The 17157-nt window shown below is 34.8% G+C and overlaps 2 protein-coding genes across 3 annotated transcripts; one reads left to right on the top strand and one right to left on the bottom strand.

Moving 5' to 3' along the window:
• Positions 1 to 390: 390 nt before the first annotated feature.
• LOC112577123 (pachytene checkpoint protein 2 homolog) lies at positions 391 to 8580 on the top strand. The gene is made up of 11 exons (XM_025260087.1): positions 391 to 723; positions 1112 to 1277; positions 2505 to 2684; positions 2996 to 3086; positions 3958 to 4094; positions 4274 to 4360; positions 4663 to 4769; positions 5370 to 5523; positions 6053 to 6165; positions 6896 to 6965; positions 7398 to 8580. Exons 1-11 carry the CDS (start codon positions 635 to 637, stop codon positions 7485 to 7487), a joined length of 1284 nt encoding a protein of 427 aa, XP_025115872.1. The 5' UTR covers positions 391 to 634; the 3' UTR covers positions 7488 to 8580.
• A 677-nt stretch (positions 8581 to 9257) lies between these two features.
• LOC112577126 (programmed cell death protein 6-like) lies at positions 9258 to 17090 on the bottom strand. Of its 2 annotated transcripts, none has more exons than XM_025260095.1 (6): positions 16888 to 17090; positions 15493 to 15554; positions 12911 to 12955; positions 12575 to 12733; positions 11507 to 11616; positions 9258 to 11139 (listed from the first exon to the last, which is right to left on the bottom strand). In XM_025260095.1, exons 1-6 carry the CDS (start codon positions 16941 to 16943, stop codon positions 11038 to 11040), a joined length of 534 nt encoding a protein of 177 aa, XP_025115880.1. In that variant the 5' UTR covers positions 16944 to 17090; the 3' UTR covers positions 9258 to 11037. The 2 variants fall into 2 exon arrangements, with proteins under 2 accessions (XP_025115880.1, XP_025115879.1); XM_025260094.1 differs by lacking the exon at positions 15493 to 15554 and adding an exon at positions 13985 to 14046 and having other exon boundaries at positions 16888 to 17087.
• Positions 17091 to 17157: the final 67 nt, after the last annotated feature.

Here is a 17157-nt window from a genome sequence, read left to right as displayed (position 1 = left end):
TGTGGAAACTGAAAGTGAAAGTACAATTTGAAGATTAAATAGAAAAATTAGTAATTATTAAACAACTTCTCGTTTATTTTAGTCACAAAAAAGTTTTAAAATGTAATAATTAATCCTTTTTTTCCTGACGTTTTGTGAACGGACCCTATAATTCGAACAAGTAAAACCACGAACGTGTAATACAGGTTGGTGGCGTCAATCGTTGCAACTCTCACCTCAGAATTACTTCTGCTGTCAACAGTATCGAAAATGTAAATGTTGCTATCAGGCACATTATATAATTTATAACAGTCGTGATTTTGACTTTTCGATTTCCAGCAGAAAAGACACTAAAGAAACTTTAAACTTTAGTGTCTCTGTTTGCAGTAAATGTACTTTAGTATTTCGCCAACATCCGGTGTGGTTCAGCTTGGCGGGAAGTTCAAGAATATATATAATAGTGGTAGGGAATGTTACTGACACAAAGTTTTTAAAACTGCAAAACGTTTTATACGAAAGAGAAATGTAGGAATACTGCAAATGTTTACTTTTTAATGTAAGAAGCAGTACTATTGGCGGAAGGTTAGCACTAGCTAATAGTACGCAGCTGCACGTTGGACAAGAACTTGGATAAATTTAATTACAGAAAAAAAAAATGATGAATGGAGTATGTGAACTGGTACAAACTTTTCCTAAAGAAGATGCAGCGGTCTATCATATAGAAGTTCTAAAAAAACTACAGAGGTAATAAATACTTATAAGCACTGAATTATTTTCTCCATACAGTTTTGAAGACAGTAATGAAATACGCGATGTGTATAGGTTCCCAGTATACAGTATATGTGATACAAATCCCTGCACTTAGTAGTATTGGACCATGAAGGGTGAGAATATAGATATCATTGTCAAATTGTTTTTGAATGATTTATCTAATGTTCTTAGAACTGATCAATATTCATGTGGGCTCATTTGTTGAGTGATGGAGAGGTGTTCGTTTGTTCCTTGGTGTATGCCCATGTTATGTTTACTAATTTGTAACATTACTCGCTCACATCATGACCACTCAAAGTAATGTGACTTATTCTTCATATACTTTATAGCATTTTACATTTGACTTTTTTAAAAATTGCAGTGTTGCCAGCAATGCTATCATCCAAGAAAGAGTGTCCAAGATACTTTGTCAGCAGAAATGTATTTATGGAGACTTTGTTTTAACAGAGTTTGGCGATGAAATTCTGTCTCAGAATATCCAGTCAATATCATTATCAGATTCAGAAAATCTTATTCTGGATAGAAAGGTACAGTTGTCATTTCATAATGCATTTTGTCATCAGGAAAAATATATAGAATTTTTTTCCTGTTAAGATAAGTTGATTACATTATAAAACTCAGGTAAAAAGAATAATAGGTCATCCCATGACCTTTTCAGGTCACTGGGAAGTGAAGTGTTACAGACCTCACTTTGCCCATCAACTCTCCCTTGATACCCTACCTTTCCCTACCCTCTGTGGAGTCAGGTACTAAAATTCCCACCAGCTGGGTCAAATGGGGAAGTTAGCTGTGCTACACAGGTATCAAGCCTCCAAGCCACTAGGTTATCCACTTCCCATATAGAAGTGCTAACTAGTTAATCCAGAAAAGGTGATTTTATTAGAATTTATAATACCTTTTGAGTATGTTTAGATAGAAAATATATCATGGAAATTCCAAGGATAATACAAGTTACTATCACCAACCAGTTGTAAAAAAGATTCAGAAGTACATCTTTAAAACTCAATGTACACATTCCTCATTATTTCAGTTTTGGAGTATGAGACAGTCTGTAGCAATCAAAAGAGTACAGAATGAGCAACTAGATTATTAAATTGTTTTAAGGGTTTACCATACAAAAGAAAGACTTTGCACCACTACAGTTACCTTCTCTAAATCTAAGATGCACAGATCCTCAGAGGGGATCTCACATATTTATAAAATAACCAGATTAATGATGCTGATACTAACAAATTCTTCAAGCTTAATAAAACAGAAAAAGAAATAGTTTACAGAATTTATATACAATTCAGTTATACTAACATTTGCAGAAATTGTCTTTTACTAACAGTTTAGCAGTTCTCTGGAATTGCCTTCCAGAACACGTAAAGATTGAACCTGATATTAACTTTTCAAAGGATCTAGATGACTCAGATGTTTTAAAGAATCCCGGGCATAATTTTGACGACTTAACGTCTTGAGCCTGCCAGACCTGACCTATAACAGCAATATGAAAAAAGTGAAGGGATGAGAAATAAACCACTGTCTTATTTTAATGTCCTAAAGCTACCTTAAAAATAAAGATTTGAAAGTGCATGAACTAGCATTCAAGTAGAATTATTACAATCAAATTAAGTATAAGGAAAAGTATAAGAATGTGTAATATGAATTTTGTTTCTTGATTAATCAAATCACTAATGATCTGTCCGTGATTATGATGATGATTAATGATAACTATTATTGATCTAATTTTTGTGATGATTCATTGCGTTTAGGGTGTAGATCTAAGCCAGGTCCAAGTCCAAGTGCACATTTACACCCTCAATCATGATGAAGCAGGTTTGGAGGAGATGGAAGAGGAGCAGGTTTCCATGGCGACACAGTGGATACTTCCCTCAGTGCATTTTCACAGTTTGTGGGAAAGCCTTGTCTATGATGAAGCTATCAAAGAGAGAGTATACAAAGAATTCTTTTTTTTTTTGGTTGATATATTTATAACTGAAGAATCCGTTTATGTGAGTGCATCATATTGTGTGTGCAGACATGAATGCATGATCATGTGAGAAAGAGTGCAATGTATGGATGTTCAGTCACAAGACAAATGTTTGGCAAGGTTCACAGTGTTCAGTATACATCCCTTATTTTAAACAAGTTTCTGTTAACTAGTATTTAGTCCAAAGTTATAATTATGAAACTTGTTATTTATCCAAAATGAGATGTGTAAGTAATATGATTTGTTTTTCATTTTTTAATAATTATGTTTCAGTTGCTGAATTATGCAACAAGCACCCTTATCTTCTCTGACAAAAATGTAAATAGTTGTATCATATCCTGGAACAGAGTTATTCTTCTTCATGGTATGTACCATAGATGTTTTTGTTTCGATAGAGAACTATCCAGATGATAATATAGTTGTTGCCATGTAGTCAGAAATCATTAAACAAAAAATTTTAAATTGCATTTTCTTTAAAACAAACAGACTATAAGGTTCTTGGAATAAATAGAAACATAATGTAGGAATTTTTTTCAGAAGGCCTAAAAGAAATCCAGATAAAGTATTCAATAAATTATGGTCATATTGTGTGAAGACTTTGCTGGGGTAAAAGATATACATTTTTTTTAGGAAATATAGGGAGGAAACATTCTTATAGGTTTAATTTTAGTCACTTTCATGTCCTTCACCCTCTCTTCCCCTTTCAAGGTATCTATTATTTTTGTTTCTAAACCTGGGTGGTCAGTAATTTTCAAAACTTTTGTTTCTGTGGCATTAGTGTCATAGACTAGAAATTGTTGCAATGTATGTGTCAATGTATCTCCATTTACATGGATGTATCATATTGCATGTGCATACATGAATGGATTATTGTGTGTGAGAGTGCAGTGACCAGACACTCGCATGTTTTACAAGTAGACAGTGTCATATTGCCTGCAATCTTCATTTTTTCAGGGCTCATCATCATACTTAATAAAAAGTTTCACATACTATAGCCAAAATAACACTTTTATTGACATACACATGCATACCTAGAGACAGGGATCATGCATGGGCAATACACCTGGATTGTGTTGGTTTTCTTTCTTCTTACCACACACACACAAAAATGCTTAGGCACATCTCCTATTTCTTTGACTTAAATAATTTTCTCAATTTTAGACCAAACTGCCCATTTATCTTTCTCACATTGGTGCTGCCAGAGATGAGAATTTTAAAAACTTTTTTGTGGACAGGTCCTCCAGGTACAGGCAAAACATCCTTATGTAAAGCCCTTGCTCACAAGCTCTGCATTCGTCTAGCAGACCGTTTTCCATGTGGGCAGCTGGTTGAAATCAACAGCCACAGTCTTTTCTCCAAGTGGTTTTCAGAGGTACAAAATGGCATGCTAATTCATTTATATGCACTTATATATTTTCATTCATCAATCATGTCTTCAAATGGACTGGAATGGAAATCTCCATTTGTGTAATGTTTATGCACTTCTGCGTAATAATAAAATTATTACAGGATCTCCAGACTTAGATATAGTCTTCACTTCTGTTTTTCCAGAGTGGGAAGTTGGTCACAAAGATGTTTCAACGGCTGCATGAGTACATGCTAGATCCAGATCTGTTTGTGTGTGTTCTCATTGACGAGGTATTGAACAATGCATTTAATGTATTTTATCTAGGCAGTAGTGTTAAACTACACTCTGCCTTTTTTTTTTCAATTTGCAATAGAATTTTACGTTGACATATTGCTGCATAATTCATCATAATTTATGTTAAAAAACATTCTCCACCCCACCCCCCCACCCCCCAAAAAAAAACAAAACAACAAAATTATGTGAAAATAACTTGGTCCTGATAAATACTTCTCCATGTCACTGTCTTGTTTTGTCCTTATTATTTTTAAAGGCAATGGGAAATGTGCTAATTATTACTTCTGTGTCTTGTCAGGTTGAAAGTTTGACAGCTGCACGCAAGAGCTGTTTAAATGGAAATGAACCATCAGATGCCATAAGGGTTGTCAATGCAGTGCTGACTCAGATTGATCAATTGAAGAAGTATGCATAGGCAGTCATAAGTATTGGTTGAGGATCAAAATGTCAAACATGGAGCAGTTTGAGTGCTGAGATACCACAGTATTATATTTAAAAAAAAAAAAAAAAGAAGAAGAAGACTTTATTGAGGGTGTTGAAAGTGAACGTTTATCATGTATCTTATGTTTACAAATAATAATTCAGTCATCACTGTTCATGTGGCTAGACTGCATAAACATCTTGCTTACTGTTCATGCTTTTCCTCAAGCTGAATAGTTCATGCACTGAGCAAGCAGAAAAAGGTCATATCAGTTGGATAATTTATTCTTAATATTCATGCATTTGCAGTGATTCATTGGTCAACTTTGAGCTAATGTGAGAAATAAGTATGCATTTTTTACCAACAAACATTGTATAGAAAATTTTAAAATGCTTTTATGCGATCAGCATTGGGTAGACCTACAATTGCTTCACATGACATACATATAAACATTTTATACTCTGTGTGGGTGTGAGTGTATGTAAGATTGTGGGTGTGTGTGTGCCTGCAATTTTTTCGTGACTGATGTGACTTTCGTGATTCATCTTTCTGTGGAAACAAAAGTTTTGATTTTGTTAACTTAGGTTCCCCAACTGTCTGATTCTGACCACCTCTAACATAACTGGAGCCATAGATCTTGCTTTTGTTGACCGGGCAGATATAAAACAGTACATCGGGCCACCGTCTCCCAGGGCCATCTATAAGATTTTTATATCTTGCCTTAATGAACTCATGAGGGTAAGTTCAAGTGCCTTTCTGAACATGCAGGTGTGAGGTAATTCTAACTTTAAAAATAATATGCAGTATGAAGTAGATTATAATGCAGAGCATTTTCTTTTTATATGTTCCTTTCCTGGCACCTGCAGTGTGCATATACATTGCATACACACACATACTTGTGGCAACATGTATAATACATAAATTGCCTTACACCTGAACATACTCATTTTAGCTGGCATACATTGTGTCTGAACTCATAAACACAAAACACATAATAGCAAGCAATATATGTGAACACTGATCACCAAAGGTACAGTACACTTTTAGTCTATCTTACATTTTATCAGTAAGTTAACTTGTACAGATGAATTGATACAATTAAACTGTAGGCATGACATTTGTATCTTTGGTGAGGAAGAGTTAAAAGATGGCACAAACTAAGGCACAAAAGCTAATAGACAGGGGGGAGAGCTTTAAAAGGAATGAAAAGAAGTTATATAACAGCATCAAAGAAATAGTTAACATGTACATTCTGATTACATTTCAGGTTGGTATCATTACTCCAGCCAAGCAACTTCTAGAAATGAGGGCACTGGAAGTGATGCGGTTTGCTGATAACAATACGACACGTCCCAGTCTTCAGCTCAGAGAAATATCTCTGTCAGTATTTTTCTGCATAATTGAATCAGTAAATTGCCTGCAAGCATGCTATGTGCAGATGCTTTTGGATGATTTATTTCTTAACAAGAAGAGTATTTCAACTGTGATTTTGCTAAATAAGGACTTAACTATAGGGTCTGTACAGGTCAGGAAAAGCATGAAAAGTAAGAATATTTTGAAAAAATGATTTGGAAAAGTCAGTATTTAAAGAAATTCATTAAGTCAAACAAAAGTAAAAAATATTTGTTGAAAATTGATCACACTAAATTTTCAAAGCATTATTTTTAAGAATGTGTTGTGCTTATTTTTCGTTTTGAGCTGAAAATTGACATGGCTGCAGAATAGCTTCCCCTGCTGATTTGACTCATCATTTGAGCAGACTTTAATAAGCTGTGGCTTACAGATGAAAATATAAAACTTTTCACCTTTCGCTTCAAGAAGTGGAGAATGACAAAGCCAAATATAAATGCCAAATATAAATGATCTTTGCAGCAAAGAAGGGAAACTTGAACATGGGTATAGATGCCAAGCATAGTCATGCAGGAAGCCTCTATTGCTACAAACCACCTGGCAGTGAAAGGCATATACAAAAGCTTTAGATATGTCTTAAGTAATGGATGATAAAATAATTTTAAAAATGGCATAAATGTTAGAGATATAATATAGTCTTCAGTATAGCTAAAAATGGAAGACAAGAATTTATGCTTATGCTCTCCTTGTCTGTTTTTAGAAAATGTCATGGATTAAGTGGACGCACCTTGAGGAAGCTTCCTTTCATGGCCCATGCCATGTTTATACAAGTGAGCAGTATGCTGTAGTCCAACTTTTTATATTATATATGTACACCTTTTTAGTCCTTCCCAAATGTCTTATTTGTATTTTCATGGTACAGCCTCCATGTTAAGCCACAGATGTGCTAGAAACCATTTGTTTATATTTAGTTGCAGAATGCAACTTTATTGTCTCATCACAAATATTCATAAAAACATTTTTGTGCCACACATTTGCAAGATAGAAAATACATAATAATTCAAAAGGAAGTGTTCATATACCATTTACAGATTTTTATGTTTTTATCACATTTACTCTGTGATGTGGGACTTTTTTATGTTATTAGATGCTTTACAAAAATCAGTTTATCCGTCGTTTCCAGATTTTAAAACCTTACAAATGCCTTACCTTACAAAACTTTCCATGTGAATAGCATTTGACAATCAATTTTTTTTTATCAGGGTGGAGCAGTTACTCTGGAGGTATTCCTTCAATACCTTTCTCAAGCTGTGGATCAACAATTTCGGGATCAGGCCCATCTTGTGGCATGATTATCCCTAATATTCACAAATGATTAAAAATTGATCTCAGATATCTCCCAGAAATTCATCAAGTATGAGATGCAAGTTATAAGCTATCTGTGCTGTTGGTGCAAAGATTGCACAAAAAAATGTTTTTACTTTTATTGTTATTTAAATATTGCATATTCTCCTTTTGGATCTTACTTTTAATAACAGAAAATGAATTTCCCAGCAGCTGTAGTTTCCATTGAGTTAAAGAGTTTAGAGCAGGGGTGGGCAAAGTATGGCCCGTGGGCTGGATGCGGCCTGCATACATCTTGGGACTGGCCCTGTCAAAATGTTTCCATTTTTTTATTCAGCCTAGGTTAATTTGATTGAAATTACTAAGTACAATATAGTAGGAAATTGGCAGTCCGTAGCATTTGAATACAGACAAGAATAAAAATAACACAACTGACTTGTCTGAGCAGGGAAGACTGCCTTCAAAATGTTTTTAAAAGTTTTATTGTGAATGAATTCAAATAGCTTCACTTTACACAATAAATTTGATAAGTGAATGCCATTATGTACTCCTTTACTGTCCATTCCATGATCACTAGGTGTGTTCTGTAGTCACCTAGCATGTTACTTAGAATTTTTTAGGCTGGCCTACCGCATAGCTTACTATTTGAGACCAACCTGCAAAATTTTACCCACTCTTGGTTTCGAGTAATAAAAGTAATAAGGACTCTGAATGATTGGGGATTGGGGAGGATAAAATTTGATTGGAAATACTTCTATAATTTCGGAAATTTCAGACATAGTCTCTGTACCAGTGAGATCAGTTTTCTTGATTAAAACCTGATGTTGGGTGAGGGTAGAAAGAAGTATGTTTTTTCTTTTAACTGTATAAAATTTCCATTCATCTGGATTTTTGTTTGTTTGCCTTGTGGTTGTGATCATTTAATGTTGAACTGAACACTTCAACATCAGTATTTATTTTATAAAGGAAAGTGATCTGCCACAGATTTAGGATTCCTTAAAAATCTCAACTTCAGTACACCAGTCCACTACTCTTTGTTTGAAAACTGTGCAATGTTTTTCTCAGAATTAAAGAATTGTTCAATTTTATTAATTAAAAAAACTCATTGATATGTGTGTGTGTGCATTCTAACAGCAACTTTTACAGCAGCATTTACATTTTGACAACACCTATCACCCACTATGCTATCAGAAAGCCAAGATTGTTTTAATATTTCAAGACATTACAGCATTTTGGTAAATATTAGTAGATGCATAGCATAAGGAGTGAACTGTCCTTTTAAGATAAAATATCACCTGTCAAAAGGGTTTAGACGCTGAAAGGTTCTGACCACAGTACTCATCACATTGACTTTTTGATAGGCACTTTTCAGTGGTTATTTCAAGTTGGTTCAGACTGCTCTGCAGTAAAGTAAGCTTTAAGTTCCAAGATATCCCCAGTCAATGAAAAATTATCATCAGATAATGACAGTAAATAACTGGGGTGTTAAAAAGATCACCATTTTTTCAGGCATGTATTTCTTTTAGTAAACATTAAAGCCTGAAGTTTGTAACTCCTTTAAGACACTTAACAATGTCTCATGACCAGATTAACTTTCTGATCAAATTTAATGGAATTTACTCACTCAGGAGTGATAGGAATATCAAGCTTAAAAAAAATAATTTGGCCTTTCAAGCTTTAGAAATCATCTAGCGTTGCATTTAATGCCACAGCTTGCCTCGCAAAGATAGGAACTGAAGTAAAAGACTAATGTTTGAAAAAAAAAAAAAAAATCGAAGTTGGTTTTCTCTTATTTATTTTTCAATATCCAAAAGTACAAATTGTTAATAATCCAGTGGGCGAAATATAAAAACAAAGTTAACATTAAAATCATGAAAGAAAGGTATAAAAAAAAAAGAGCATTTGGCACTGACACTTTCTATACTTTACAATAAAATTGCCTTCAAATATTTGGTACAAGCTGTTTTGGTCCCTTATAGATTTCAGAACACAAATGTTAACAGCTTGTTGGTCAACTAAAAGCAGTGCATTTGGCTTACAGATAATCTACAACTACAGCAGCAAATTTGGGGTGATGTACTTGGCAATCTAAGATGTCATCCTAGTTTTTTGCAGCTTCATTATCTGTAAAATCATTACATTATTTAGACAAAATAAAAAGTAATTCTTAACTGCTTCAATTTATAATTTTCTAGTGCTATGGTAGCATCTCACTGCAAAATATAGGTTAGCATCACTGCATGAAATGCAGCCAAAATATTTCAGTCAAAAATGTGCACTTATAACGTATATAAGTATTGAGCACAAAGTTTAGTATTATGCAGGACTTGATAGTTCCCGACAGAATTGTTAATATCTATCTTTTCTGTTTTATTCATTGGATTATATAACAATATTATGAGAGACTGGCTTCTCAAGTTTCCATTTATCAGGAGCTGTAAAACAGCTTAAAAATATATGTAATAAAAAAAATCACTCAACAAAAATGCTGGCTAGAATTAAGGTGACACTGCAACATGATGAAAATTTGAATGTTAAACAGCACAACAAAGGTTTGAAACAGAATTTCTACTCAAGTTTTTAAAACAAGGCATTGGTCACAGATTGCAAAACTAGGTTGACTGCAGCTGCATCCCTTTGACAACAGGCTTCATGAAATGATCCTACTTGGGGCACCATAAATATAAATGGCACTCTGTTCAAGTTGATTTAATTCTTCATTTTCAAGATGGTTAAGCAGAATGTTATAACAAGCATGGTAAAGTTCAGACAAAACTGATAAGAATGATGCCTTAACACTTTTCACATATTCAGCTTATGCCTGGGTGTTTCCCAACTTTCCTATATGCAGCTGTGAGAGGAACTGCAATGCTTCCAGCAGCTTGAAGGTCCATCACAGATTCCACATAAAAGCCATTAGAACATAAATGTTAAATGTGTGGAGCAACTACAAATGTGACTAAGATGATTAAAGTGATCACAGACCAAAATTTAGTTGTTCAGCTGAATGCCCATTTATCTACTTTTTGGATTATGCACCATGTGGGTGATGAGGTCTACAAAGCTGAACATGTCTCAGTCATCAATGCAAACAAGTGTCACAATGAGAAATAGATGTTCCTCAAGACAAAAATTTCAACCTTGGACTTAACATTCTTCACTGGTGAAGTTCTTTACGACTGTATTTTAGTCCTGCTCCAGTACAATGAGTGACTGATCCCATTTTTAGAAAAAAAAGTCAATAGAAAACAAACAAGATTAGTTCTTTATATTGTCATTTTTATTTTTAAAACCTCGTTGCTTAAAACAAAATTTGATTACAACCAGTCTTCTTTAGTAAAACAGAACACCATAAAAAAACACTCAGATGCAAGGCATAAATAGATGTTAATGTTGAATGACGTAGGAAATGACACTAGGCCTTGGTCTGATATACAGATCCTGTATTTCCAGCAACTGAGCAAAAGCAGCAAATAAGCATAATTCAGAAAGCCAGTCTTGCCATAAGAGTTTGGCATGTTTAAAAAATTTGTGAAAGTTACACAAATTATTGAGTAGTTAGCTGCGGAGGCTGAAGACAAGTGTGAGGAACTGCTCATATGAAATCCGAATCCAGCCATCCTGGTCTGTATCATGCATACGGAAGGCACTTGTCAGTGTCTGAATAAACAAAAAGAAAAAATCTTGAATTGTGGGATAGACAGCAAAATGGCATACACAAAAACATGTTTTATGTAAAGCACACAAAAATAAAATGTCCTTTTTGTCAGGAATTAATACATAGGAAAAAAAAATCCTACTCTCCAAAACCAACTTCTAAAGCAAACAGTTTCAATGGAAGCCAATTATATCATATGGCTGCTAAGAAAGTCATGCTTCATGAATTCAGAATTTAAATTGCTAGAACACAGGAATAATTTTTTTTTTTATGCTGTTTACTGATTGTTTTTTTTGTTTTTTTTTAGCGAAGGTTACCACATGCATGACCACCGAGTCAAGCTTACCAAATCATTATTCCTATGCTTACCTGCAGCACAACGCAACACTGAATAAAGTCATCAAAAGCCACCACCCCTTTTCCCTGTCGGTCAAATTTTTTCACAAGAACTTCATAGAATCTGTCAGACAACCGATAACCTGTGAGTAAAAAAAAAATATTTCTTAAAAATCAAAATAAGGGTCCTGAGCTTGAGGTGTGCATTATTTTCATTGAACATCTCTCAATAGATCTTTACAAAATATTCTCAAAGGAAATTACCAAAATATATGACAATTTACATCACCAGTATGAAAAACACTTTCAAATCTAATAGCATTCACAATACCACTTTACATATCCTAATATCTCAAAGGATTCAAGTACATGTACTATCACTATTTCAGAAAGCTCCTATTAAATACACACTAAAATACAGTCAAATCTCGCTACTATGCCACCTACCGGGACCGAGCAAAAGTGGCATAGTAGCGAGAGTGGCATAGTAGCGAGGGTTCGTAAAAACGGCTTTATTTGCTCAAGTTACCCGTCAGTCCAAAACTCTCAAGAATCGTCTGCTGACGCTAGCTGTCTCCTCTCATTCTCCCCCTCACCTCTTCATCCTCCACCCCTCCCAACCACATCCGAGCACCTGCATCATGTCGCTAGTCAACACCCTCCCGCTCTCCCTCTGTTACGTGGCTGTCACCCGGCCAGAGACCACCCCCCATCGCCAGCCTCCACCCTCCCTGTGTGCGTGCTATGTTCCATCCCACCTAACTGCGATGTCCCACACTACCATACAGTATAATAATCGAGCACTGCGCTTAATTTCACAACTTGTGCCTTTTAACAATCACACAATAATGGCATAGTAGCGAGAGTAGGGGGTGGCATAGTAAATTTTTTTTGCATGGAATTTATAGTCGGGACTGAGCAAAAGTGGCATAATACCGAGAGTGGCATAGTAGCGGGTGGCATAGTAGCGAGATTTGACTGTATCATACAGATTTTTGCCTTACGTTCAGTTTCATTGTTTTTCCATCGATATTAACTGTTTTTAAGACATTAAATCCTTTTCTACCTCTGTCTATGAACTCTGCTGAAATATCTTTTTACCAAAACGTGTTAGAGCCATTTTAAGCTCATTCTTGTCAATGCTTCCTGAGCCATCCCTGTCATAGCTGCGGAAACAGTTTTGCCAGTCTGTGACATATTTCCAAAGAGCCTGGAATTCCTGGAAGTTAATGGTGCCACTGTTGTCTCTATCAAACATACCTGTAGATGGCAAAACATTACTATTCATTACTATTTGCATTCGTCTTTTTTTTTTCCAGTGAAAAATCTATGCCTTGATGAAAATTGTACCTTTTAAAGAACAAACTTGCAAAAAGGATAGGATTTAAAGGCATTACTTTCCATATGCATATTCACAAATAGGAAAACAAATCTTACCAATCATCATGCGAACTGTCTCTGGATTAAAAGGTGTCCATGTTCCTGAATGGTCAAGAAATGTCATCTGTTAATGAAGAGCTAATGCCAAATTGTAAATTCACAGTTTAGACTTTGATCCGTAATGTTAAACAACACTGCATTATGTGTGTGGTCTGGAGACTTATATGGTTTATATGCCATCTTTCATTGGCTGCTTATTTCCCACAAAATACTATTTCTAGATCACAATAACGCTATGACAAAGACTAGAGCAGGACAAATATTTGTGCTTTAGTTCATATAAATAAGATATAAAACTGTGATGAACATCGAAAAATTTGTTTTTTCAAGGAAATCAAATAGGTCACTAAATTGTTTTCATCAGAACTTCATTTTCATTCAGTTATTACATAATTCACTGAATAACCACGACATCAATATGCCAATCTACACCGTGATTCCTTTCAGCAACATCATTTCATGTTGTTTGAGAAGGAAAATCATGGGAAAACTATTGATTGTTTAACAAATACTCAAAACTGTCATGTTAAAAGCCTCCTGCACTTTTTTTAAGGCCTTAACACACACAAACAAACAAAAAATAAATGAAAGCAGTTGGCACAACTTTCTACATTCTAGCCTCATGACCTTAACCACATATACAACCATGCATTATCCTTGTCTATGCATGCACAGTCATACAATTTAGAGACACCATATGTGTACACCACACACAGTACCCCTCGCACACTTCCTTAAAGATTACACAATCCTAGGAAAATCCCACACATTTTCCATGATAGTAGACTACAAAATCTACTAATCTATTGAGATTATCACTGTATTTAATAATAATGATGTAATTATATTCGTTTATTATAACTAGTGAATGGCAGTGGTACGCAAGTATACTTATATTAAGAAAAAGTACATGTATTTATTTACCAAAAAAACTGCCAATGATTAACCTTCTGAGCATATAAACCTATAAGCTACCTTCAATAACAATAACAAAAAAAAGTACGAATGCACAGACTGAAGCCTTCATGGGTGCGCAGCTTAGAAAAATATTTGGCCTGTCATCTTTCTTACCATTGGACAGAGCTTCTTGCAGCTCATGTGCCGAAATTGAACCACTCCTGTCCTTGTCAATCCTAAACACAGGAACACAACACAGTCAGGTTTCTTCACTGTCTTGCACAAGCCTATCACTCAGAAGTTCACCTCTGCCTGGAGATATCCACAAGTTTTGGACCTCAAGCTAACTGATACCTGGAGATATCCACAAGTTTTGGACCTCAAGCTGATACCTGACCGGGCAGGAGCTTAGTCATCAAGCATTCAATAGTTACCTATTCTATTATCACCTTCTGTGTCGTAGGCACATTGGTATTACTAAGCATCAATTTATGATGTGCCTGTTAAAAGTTATCTTGTCTTTGTACATCTACTCTCTTGATACGTATATACACACAAAAATAAAGCTTTCGGAGTCCCTTTCTTTTTAAATGTCAATATTTGAATTTAAAGCCTCTGATCAGTTCCTCAACTATTTTCTCATCCTCTCAAGATACAGCTGCCTATGTTTGATAATGGTCCATCTTATTATACATGCCCATTCGGTAAAGAATCAACACAAGAAAAATACAAATGATGCGTGATATGACGCTCCCTTCTGCTTGCCTGAAGTACTAGCCTTCTAATGAAAGTAAATCTAAACTTGATGAAATCCAGATAACGAAATGTCTCCACTCATGTGTTAAACTGTTATGCCATATTTGCATGCCCTATACATTGTAATATTTTCCAATAAGTGACTTATAAGCCTTTAAATGATGTAAAATCACAACCGCAAAACCTGTATCTCATTGCATGTATTATGAAACATAAAGACAAAGCTAAAAAGCTTAAACAAACACACCAGTAAAAAGGTTAATAAAAAGTGCATGCATAATAACCCTGAATAATATAATGAAAAATGTTAAATTATAATCAAATTCTGAAATGCCAAAATGTTAGCAAAACAAATGAAAAAGAAACTGTAAGCATTATAATGTTTAATGTTACCAAATATGTAACAAAGCCTTTCAGTGCTTGCTTTGTTGTTAACAAAAGTAGGCAAAAAGCATGCCTCATTCATAAATTCTTCATTTATTTGATTGGGCATGTTTCTGCATTGACACATTAAAGGTAAACATGCATGTACCATACATGAGCTTGCAATTATCTAACTGCAATTTACTCATCAAACCAAACTGGACTCATAAAATGAAAAAAGATTAGTTCAAATGTTTTATATTGATCAGTTCTACAGGGTTAGGTTACTCCTTGCTAAATTTTAGCATGCTCTTTTTGACATTAATGCTTTAACTAATGACTGTTGTAGTAGCAGGTTAAAGGCAGTTCCATTATTTAATCCAATGAGATTTAAACTAAAATCTGAATTGTTTTTAAAACACACAGGATCAAATGTGGATATCTCCATGCAAGGTATTTGTTTACTAATCATGCAAAAGAAAAGTAAATACAAACAAAACCATCTCTAATTCTGCAATGTTCTTGATAAAACACAAAAGCATTTTGACTCTGTCTAAGCTTACCATTTGACAAGGCATCGCCCAACTCTTTATAGCTAATCTGTCCACTTCTGTCGCGGTCCACTCTACAACAGGTCACATGTAACCCATAAATAGGTCAAATGTGTTCTGATATGAATGTTCAAATTACATGGTGAACCCTTTTCACAACAGAGAAACCTTATTTTTCCCCAGATGGCTGGATTGAGCTTGGTATAAAATACTTCTTATCAAAAAGTGAATAATAAATAATAACCCTCCATTTTCAAGATACAAGTCTACAAACATTATCATGCTGGAAATGAAGTGTGATGTCACAACTATTCCCAGATATACCAAATAAACATATCGCTCCAGTTTTCCCATTGGTTGTATCCTTGGTAATGTAAATGTATCCATATACTTTTCAGATGTTTGTGTTTTTGACTTACTTCTATACAGGATGATGTACACTCATTTTAAGAAAGAAGGGTGTCATTCACTCTGCTCAACTCTTATTAGAAAAGAAGGGTGTCATTCACTCTGCTCAACTCTTATTAGAAAAGAAGTAAGTCACACCTTGCCTGATCTTAAAATTTAAGCAACAGTTTTAGTAGTTTCAAACAACACTGAAATCATTTTTTATGTGTTGTTATCACCTACTTGCCCCCAAACTCCTTACTGAACAGGTGAATTCTGATAACATGGCTTTCTCTTGATAATACCTTGAACATAGTCCCCATCTCCAGTCCTATCAATCTCTATGATCATCCAGTAACTTTTAACTATAGGCTTTGTTCATTAACAAATGTGCAGTTTATTCTGCTGCACCCCATTCACCACACTCAAGTTTTGGCAACTTCTCTTGAACACTAGTCCAAAAGATAAAGATACTGCTAAATAACTTCAAAGCAAAATTCAGGCGGAAGGTGATCTATTCTGCAAGGAATGGACTGAATCTCTAGTGGAGGACTGATGGTTGCCTGGTATATTTCCTACATCCGGATTGCTTGAGAAAAATATCATTGTTAAAGCAGCAAGTTAACCTTTTTTTTAAATGCTCTGACCAAGATAACAAATGGTAGCTTATAGTTATACTTACAAGGAGCCAAATTTTATATATTATATTAAGCTGCAATGGCAGCCCAGCAATGCTAACAATATAAAAATCCACTGATGGGAAAAGTAATCAAGCGAAAGGTGAGATGGGAGGAAAACTCTTTTAGTGGACAGGATCGGACGGCTCAAGACCGAGAGATGGTGATAACCGCTAGCCATCAATAGTGCACCTGCGGTGCTCATACAGATGAGAAAGAAAAAAAATAATCAACCGCACCATGAAAAGGTTGAAAATTCACTCCGTTAAACTGTAAACACGGACGCTGAGGTTGCTGAAAACTAAGTTTCGTTTCCCCTTTTTTAAGATGTAACATTCATTACCTCTGAAATATCCCGGCAAGAAAATTTGGATCAGCCATAGGTTGCTGGTATGCCATTTACAAGGCAGTCAAACTTTAAATTACTGAAAAAATAAAGATGATAACAGAAACGGAAGGTTTGGCTAGTCTAGAAATATCGCACTCAGCGAGTGATTCAATGCTTGACGTCACGCTAACTCCACGTCTAGGCGACATATTGCGACACTACCGACTGTACATATTCCAAGTTCTATTTTATGAAGGGAAAATATTTTTACATGTTTATTATAGA

The sequence above is a fragment of the Pomacea canaliculata genome, linkage group LG12 (genome assembly GCF_003073045.1).
Source record: "Pomacea canaliculata isolate SZHN2017 linkage group LG12, ASM307304v1, whole genome shotgun sequence".
Classification (NCBI taxonomy): domain Eukaryota; kingdom Metazoa; phylum Mollusca; class Gastropoda; order Architaenioglossa; family Ampullariidae; genus Pomacea; species Pomacea canaliculata.
Note: the sequence above shows the minus strand (reverse complement) of the source record. Positions and strands in the feature narration are given on the sequence as shown.

Coding starts and splice junctions, on each gene's coding strand:
- LOC112577123 (XM_025260087.1), top strand. CDS start 635: ATGATGAATGGAGTATGTGAACTGGTACAAACTTTTCCTAAAGAAGAT. Junction 2,685..2,995: donor ATGAAGCTATCAAAGAGAGA/GTATACAAAGAA, acceptor ATTATGTTTCAG/TTGCTGAATTATGCAACAAG. Junction 6,966..7,397: donor CCCATGCCATGTTTATACAA/GTGAGCAGTATG, acceptor TTTTTTTATCAG/GGTGGAGCAGTTACTCTGGA.
- LOC112577126 (XM_025260095.1), bottom strand. CDS start 16,943: ATGGCATACCAGCAACCTATGGCTGATCCAAATTTTCTTGCCGGGATA. Junction 12,734..12,910: donor GACAGTTCGCATGATGATTG/GTAAGATTTGTT, acceptor TGCCATCTACAG/GTATGTTTGATAGAGACAAC. Junction 11,140..11,506: donor AGTGTTGCGTTGTGCTGCAG/GTAAGCATAGGA, acceptor TTGTTTATTCAG/ACACTGACAAGTGCCTTCCG.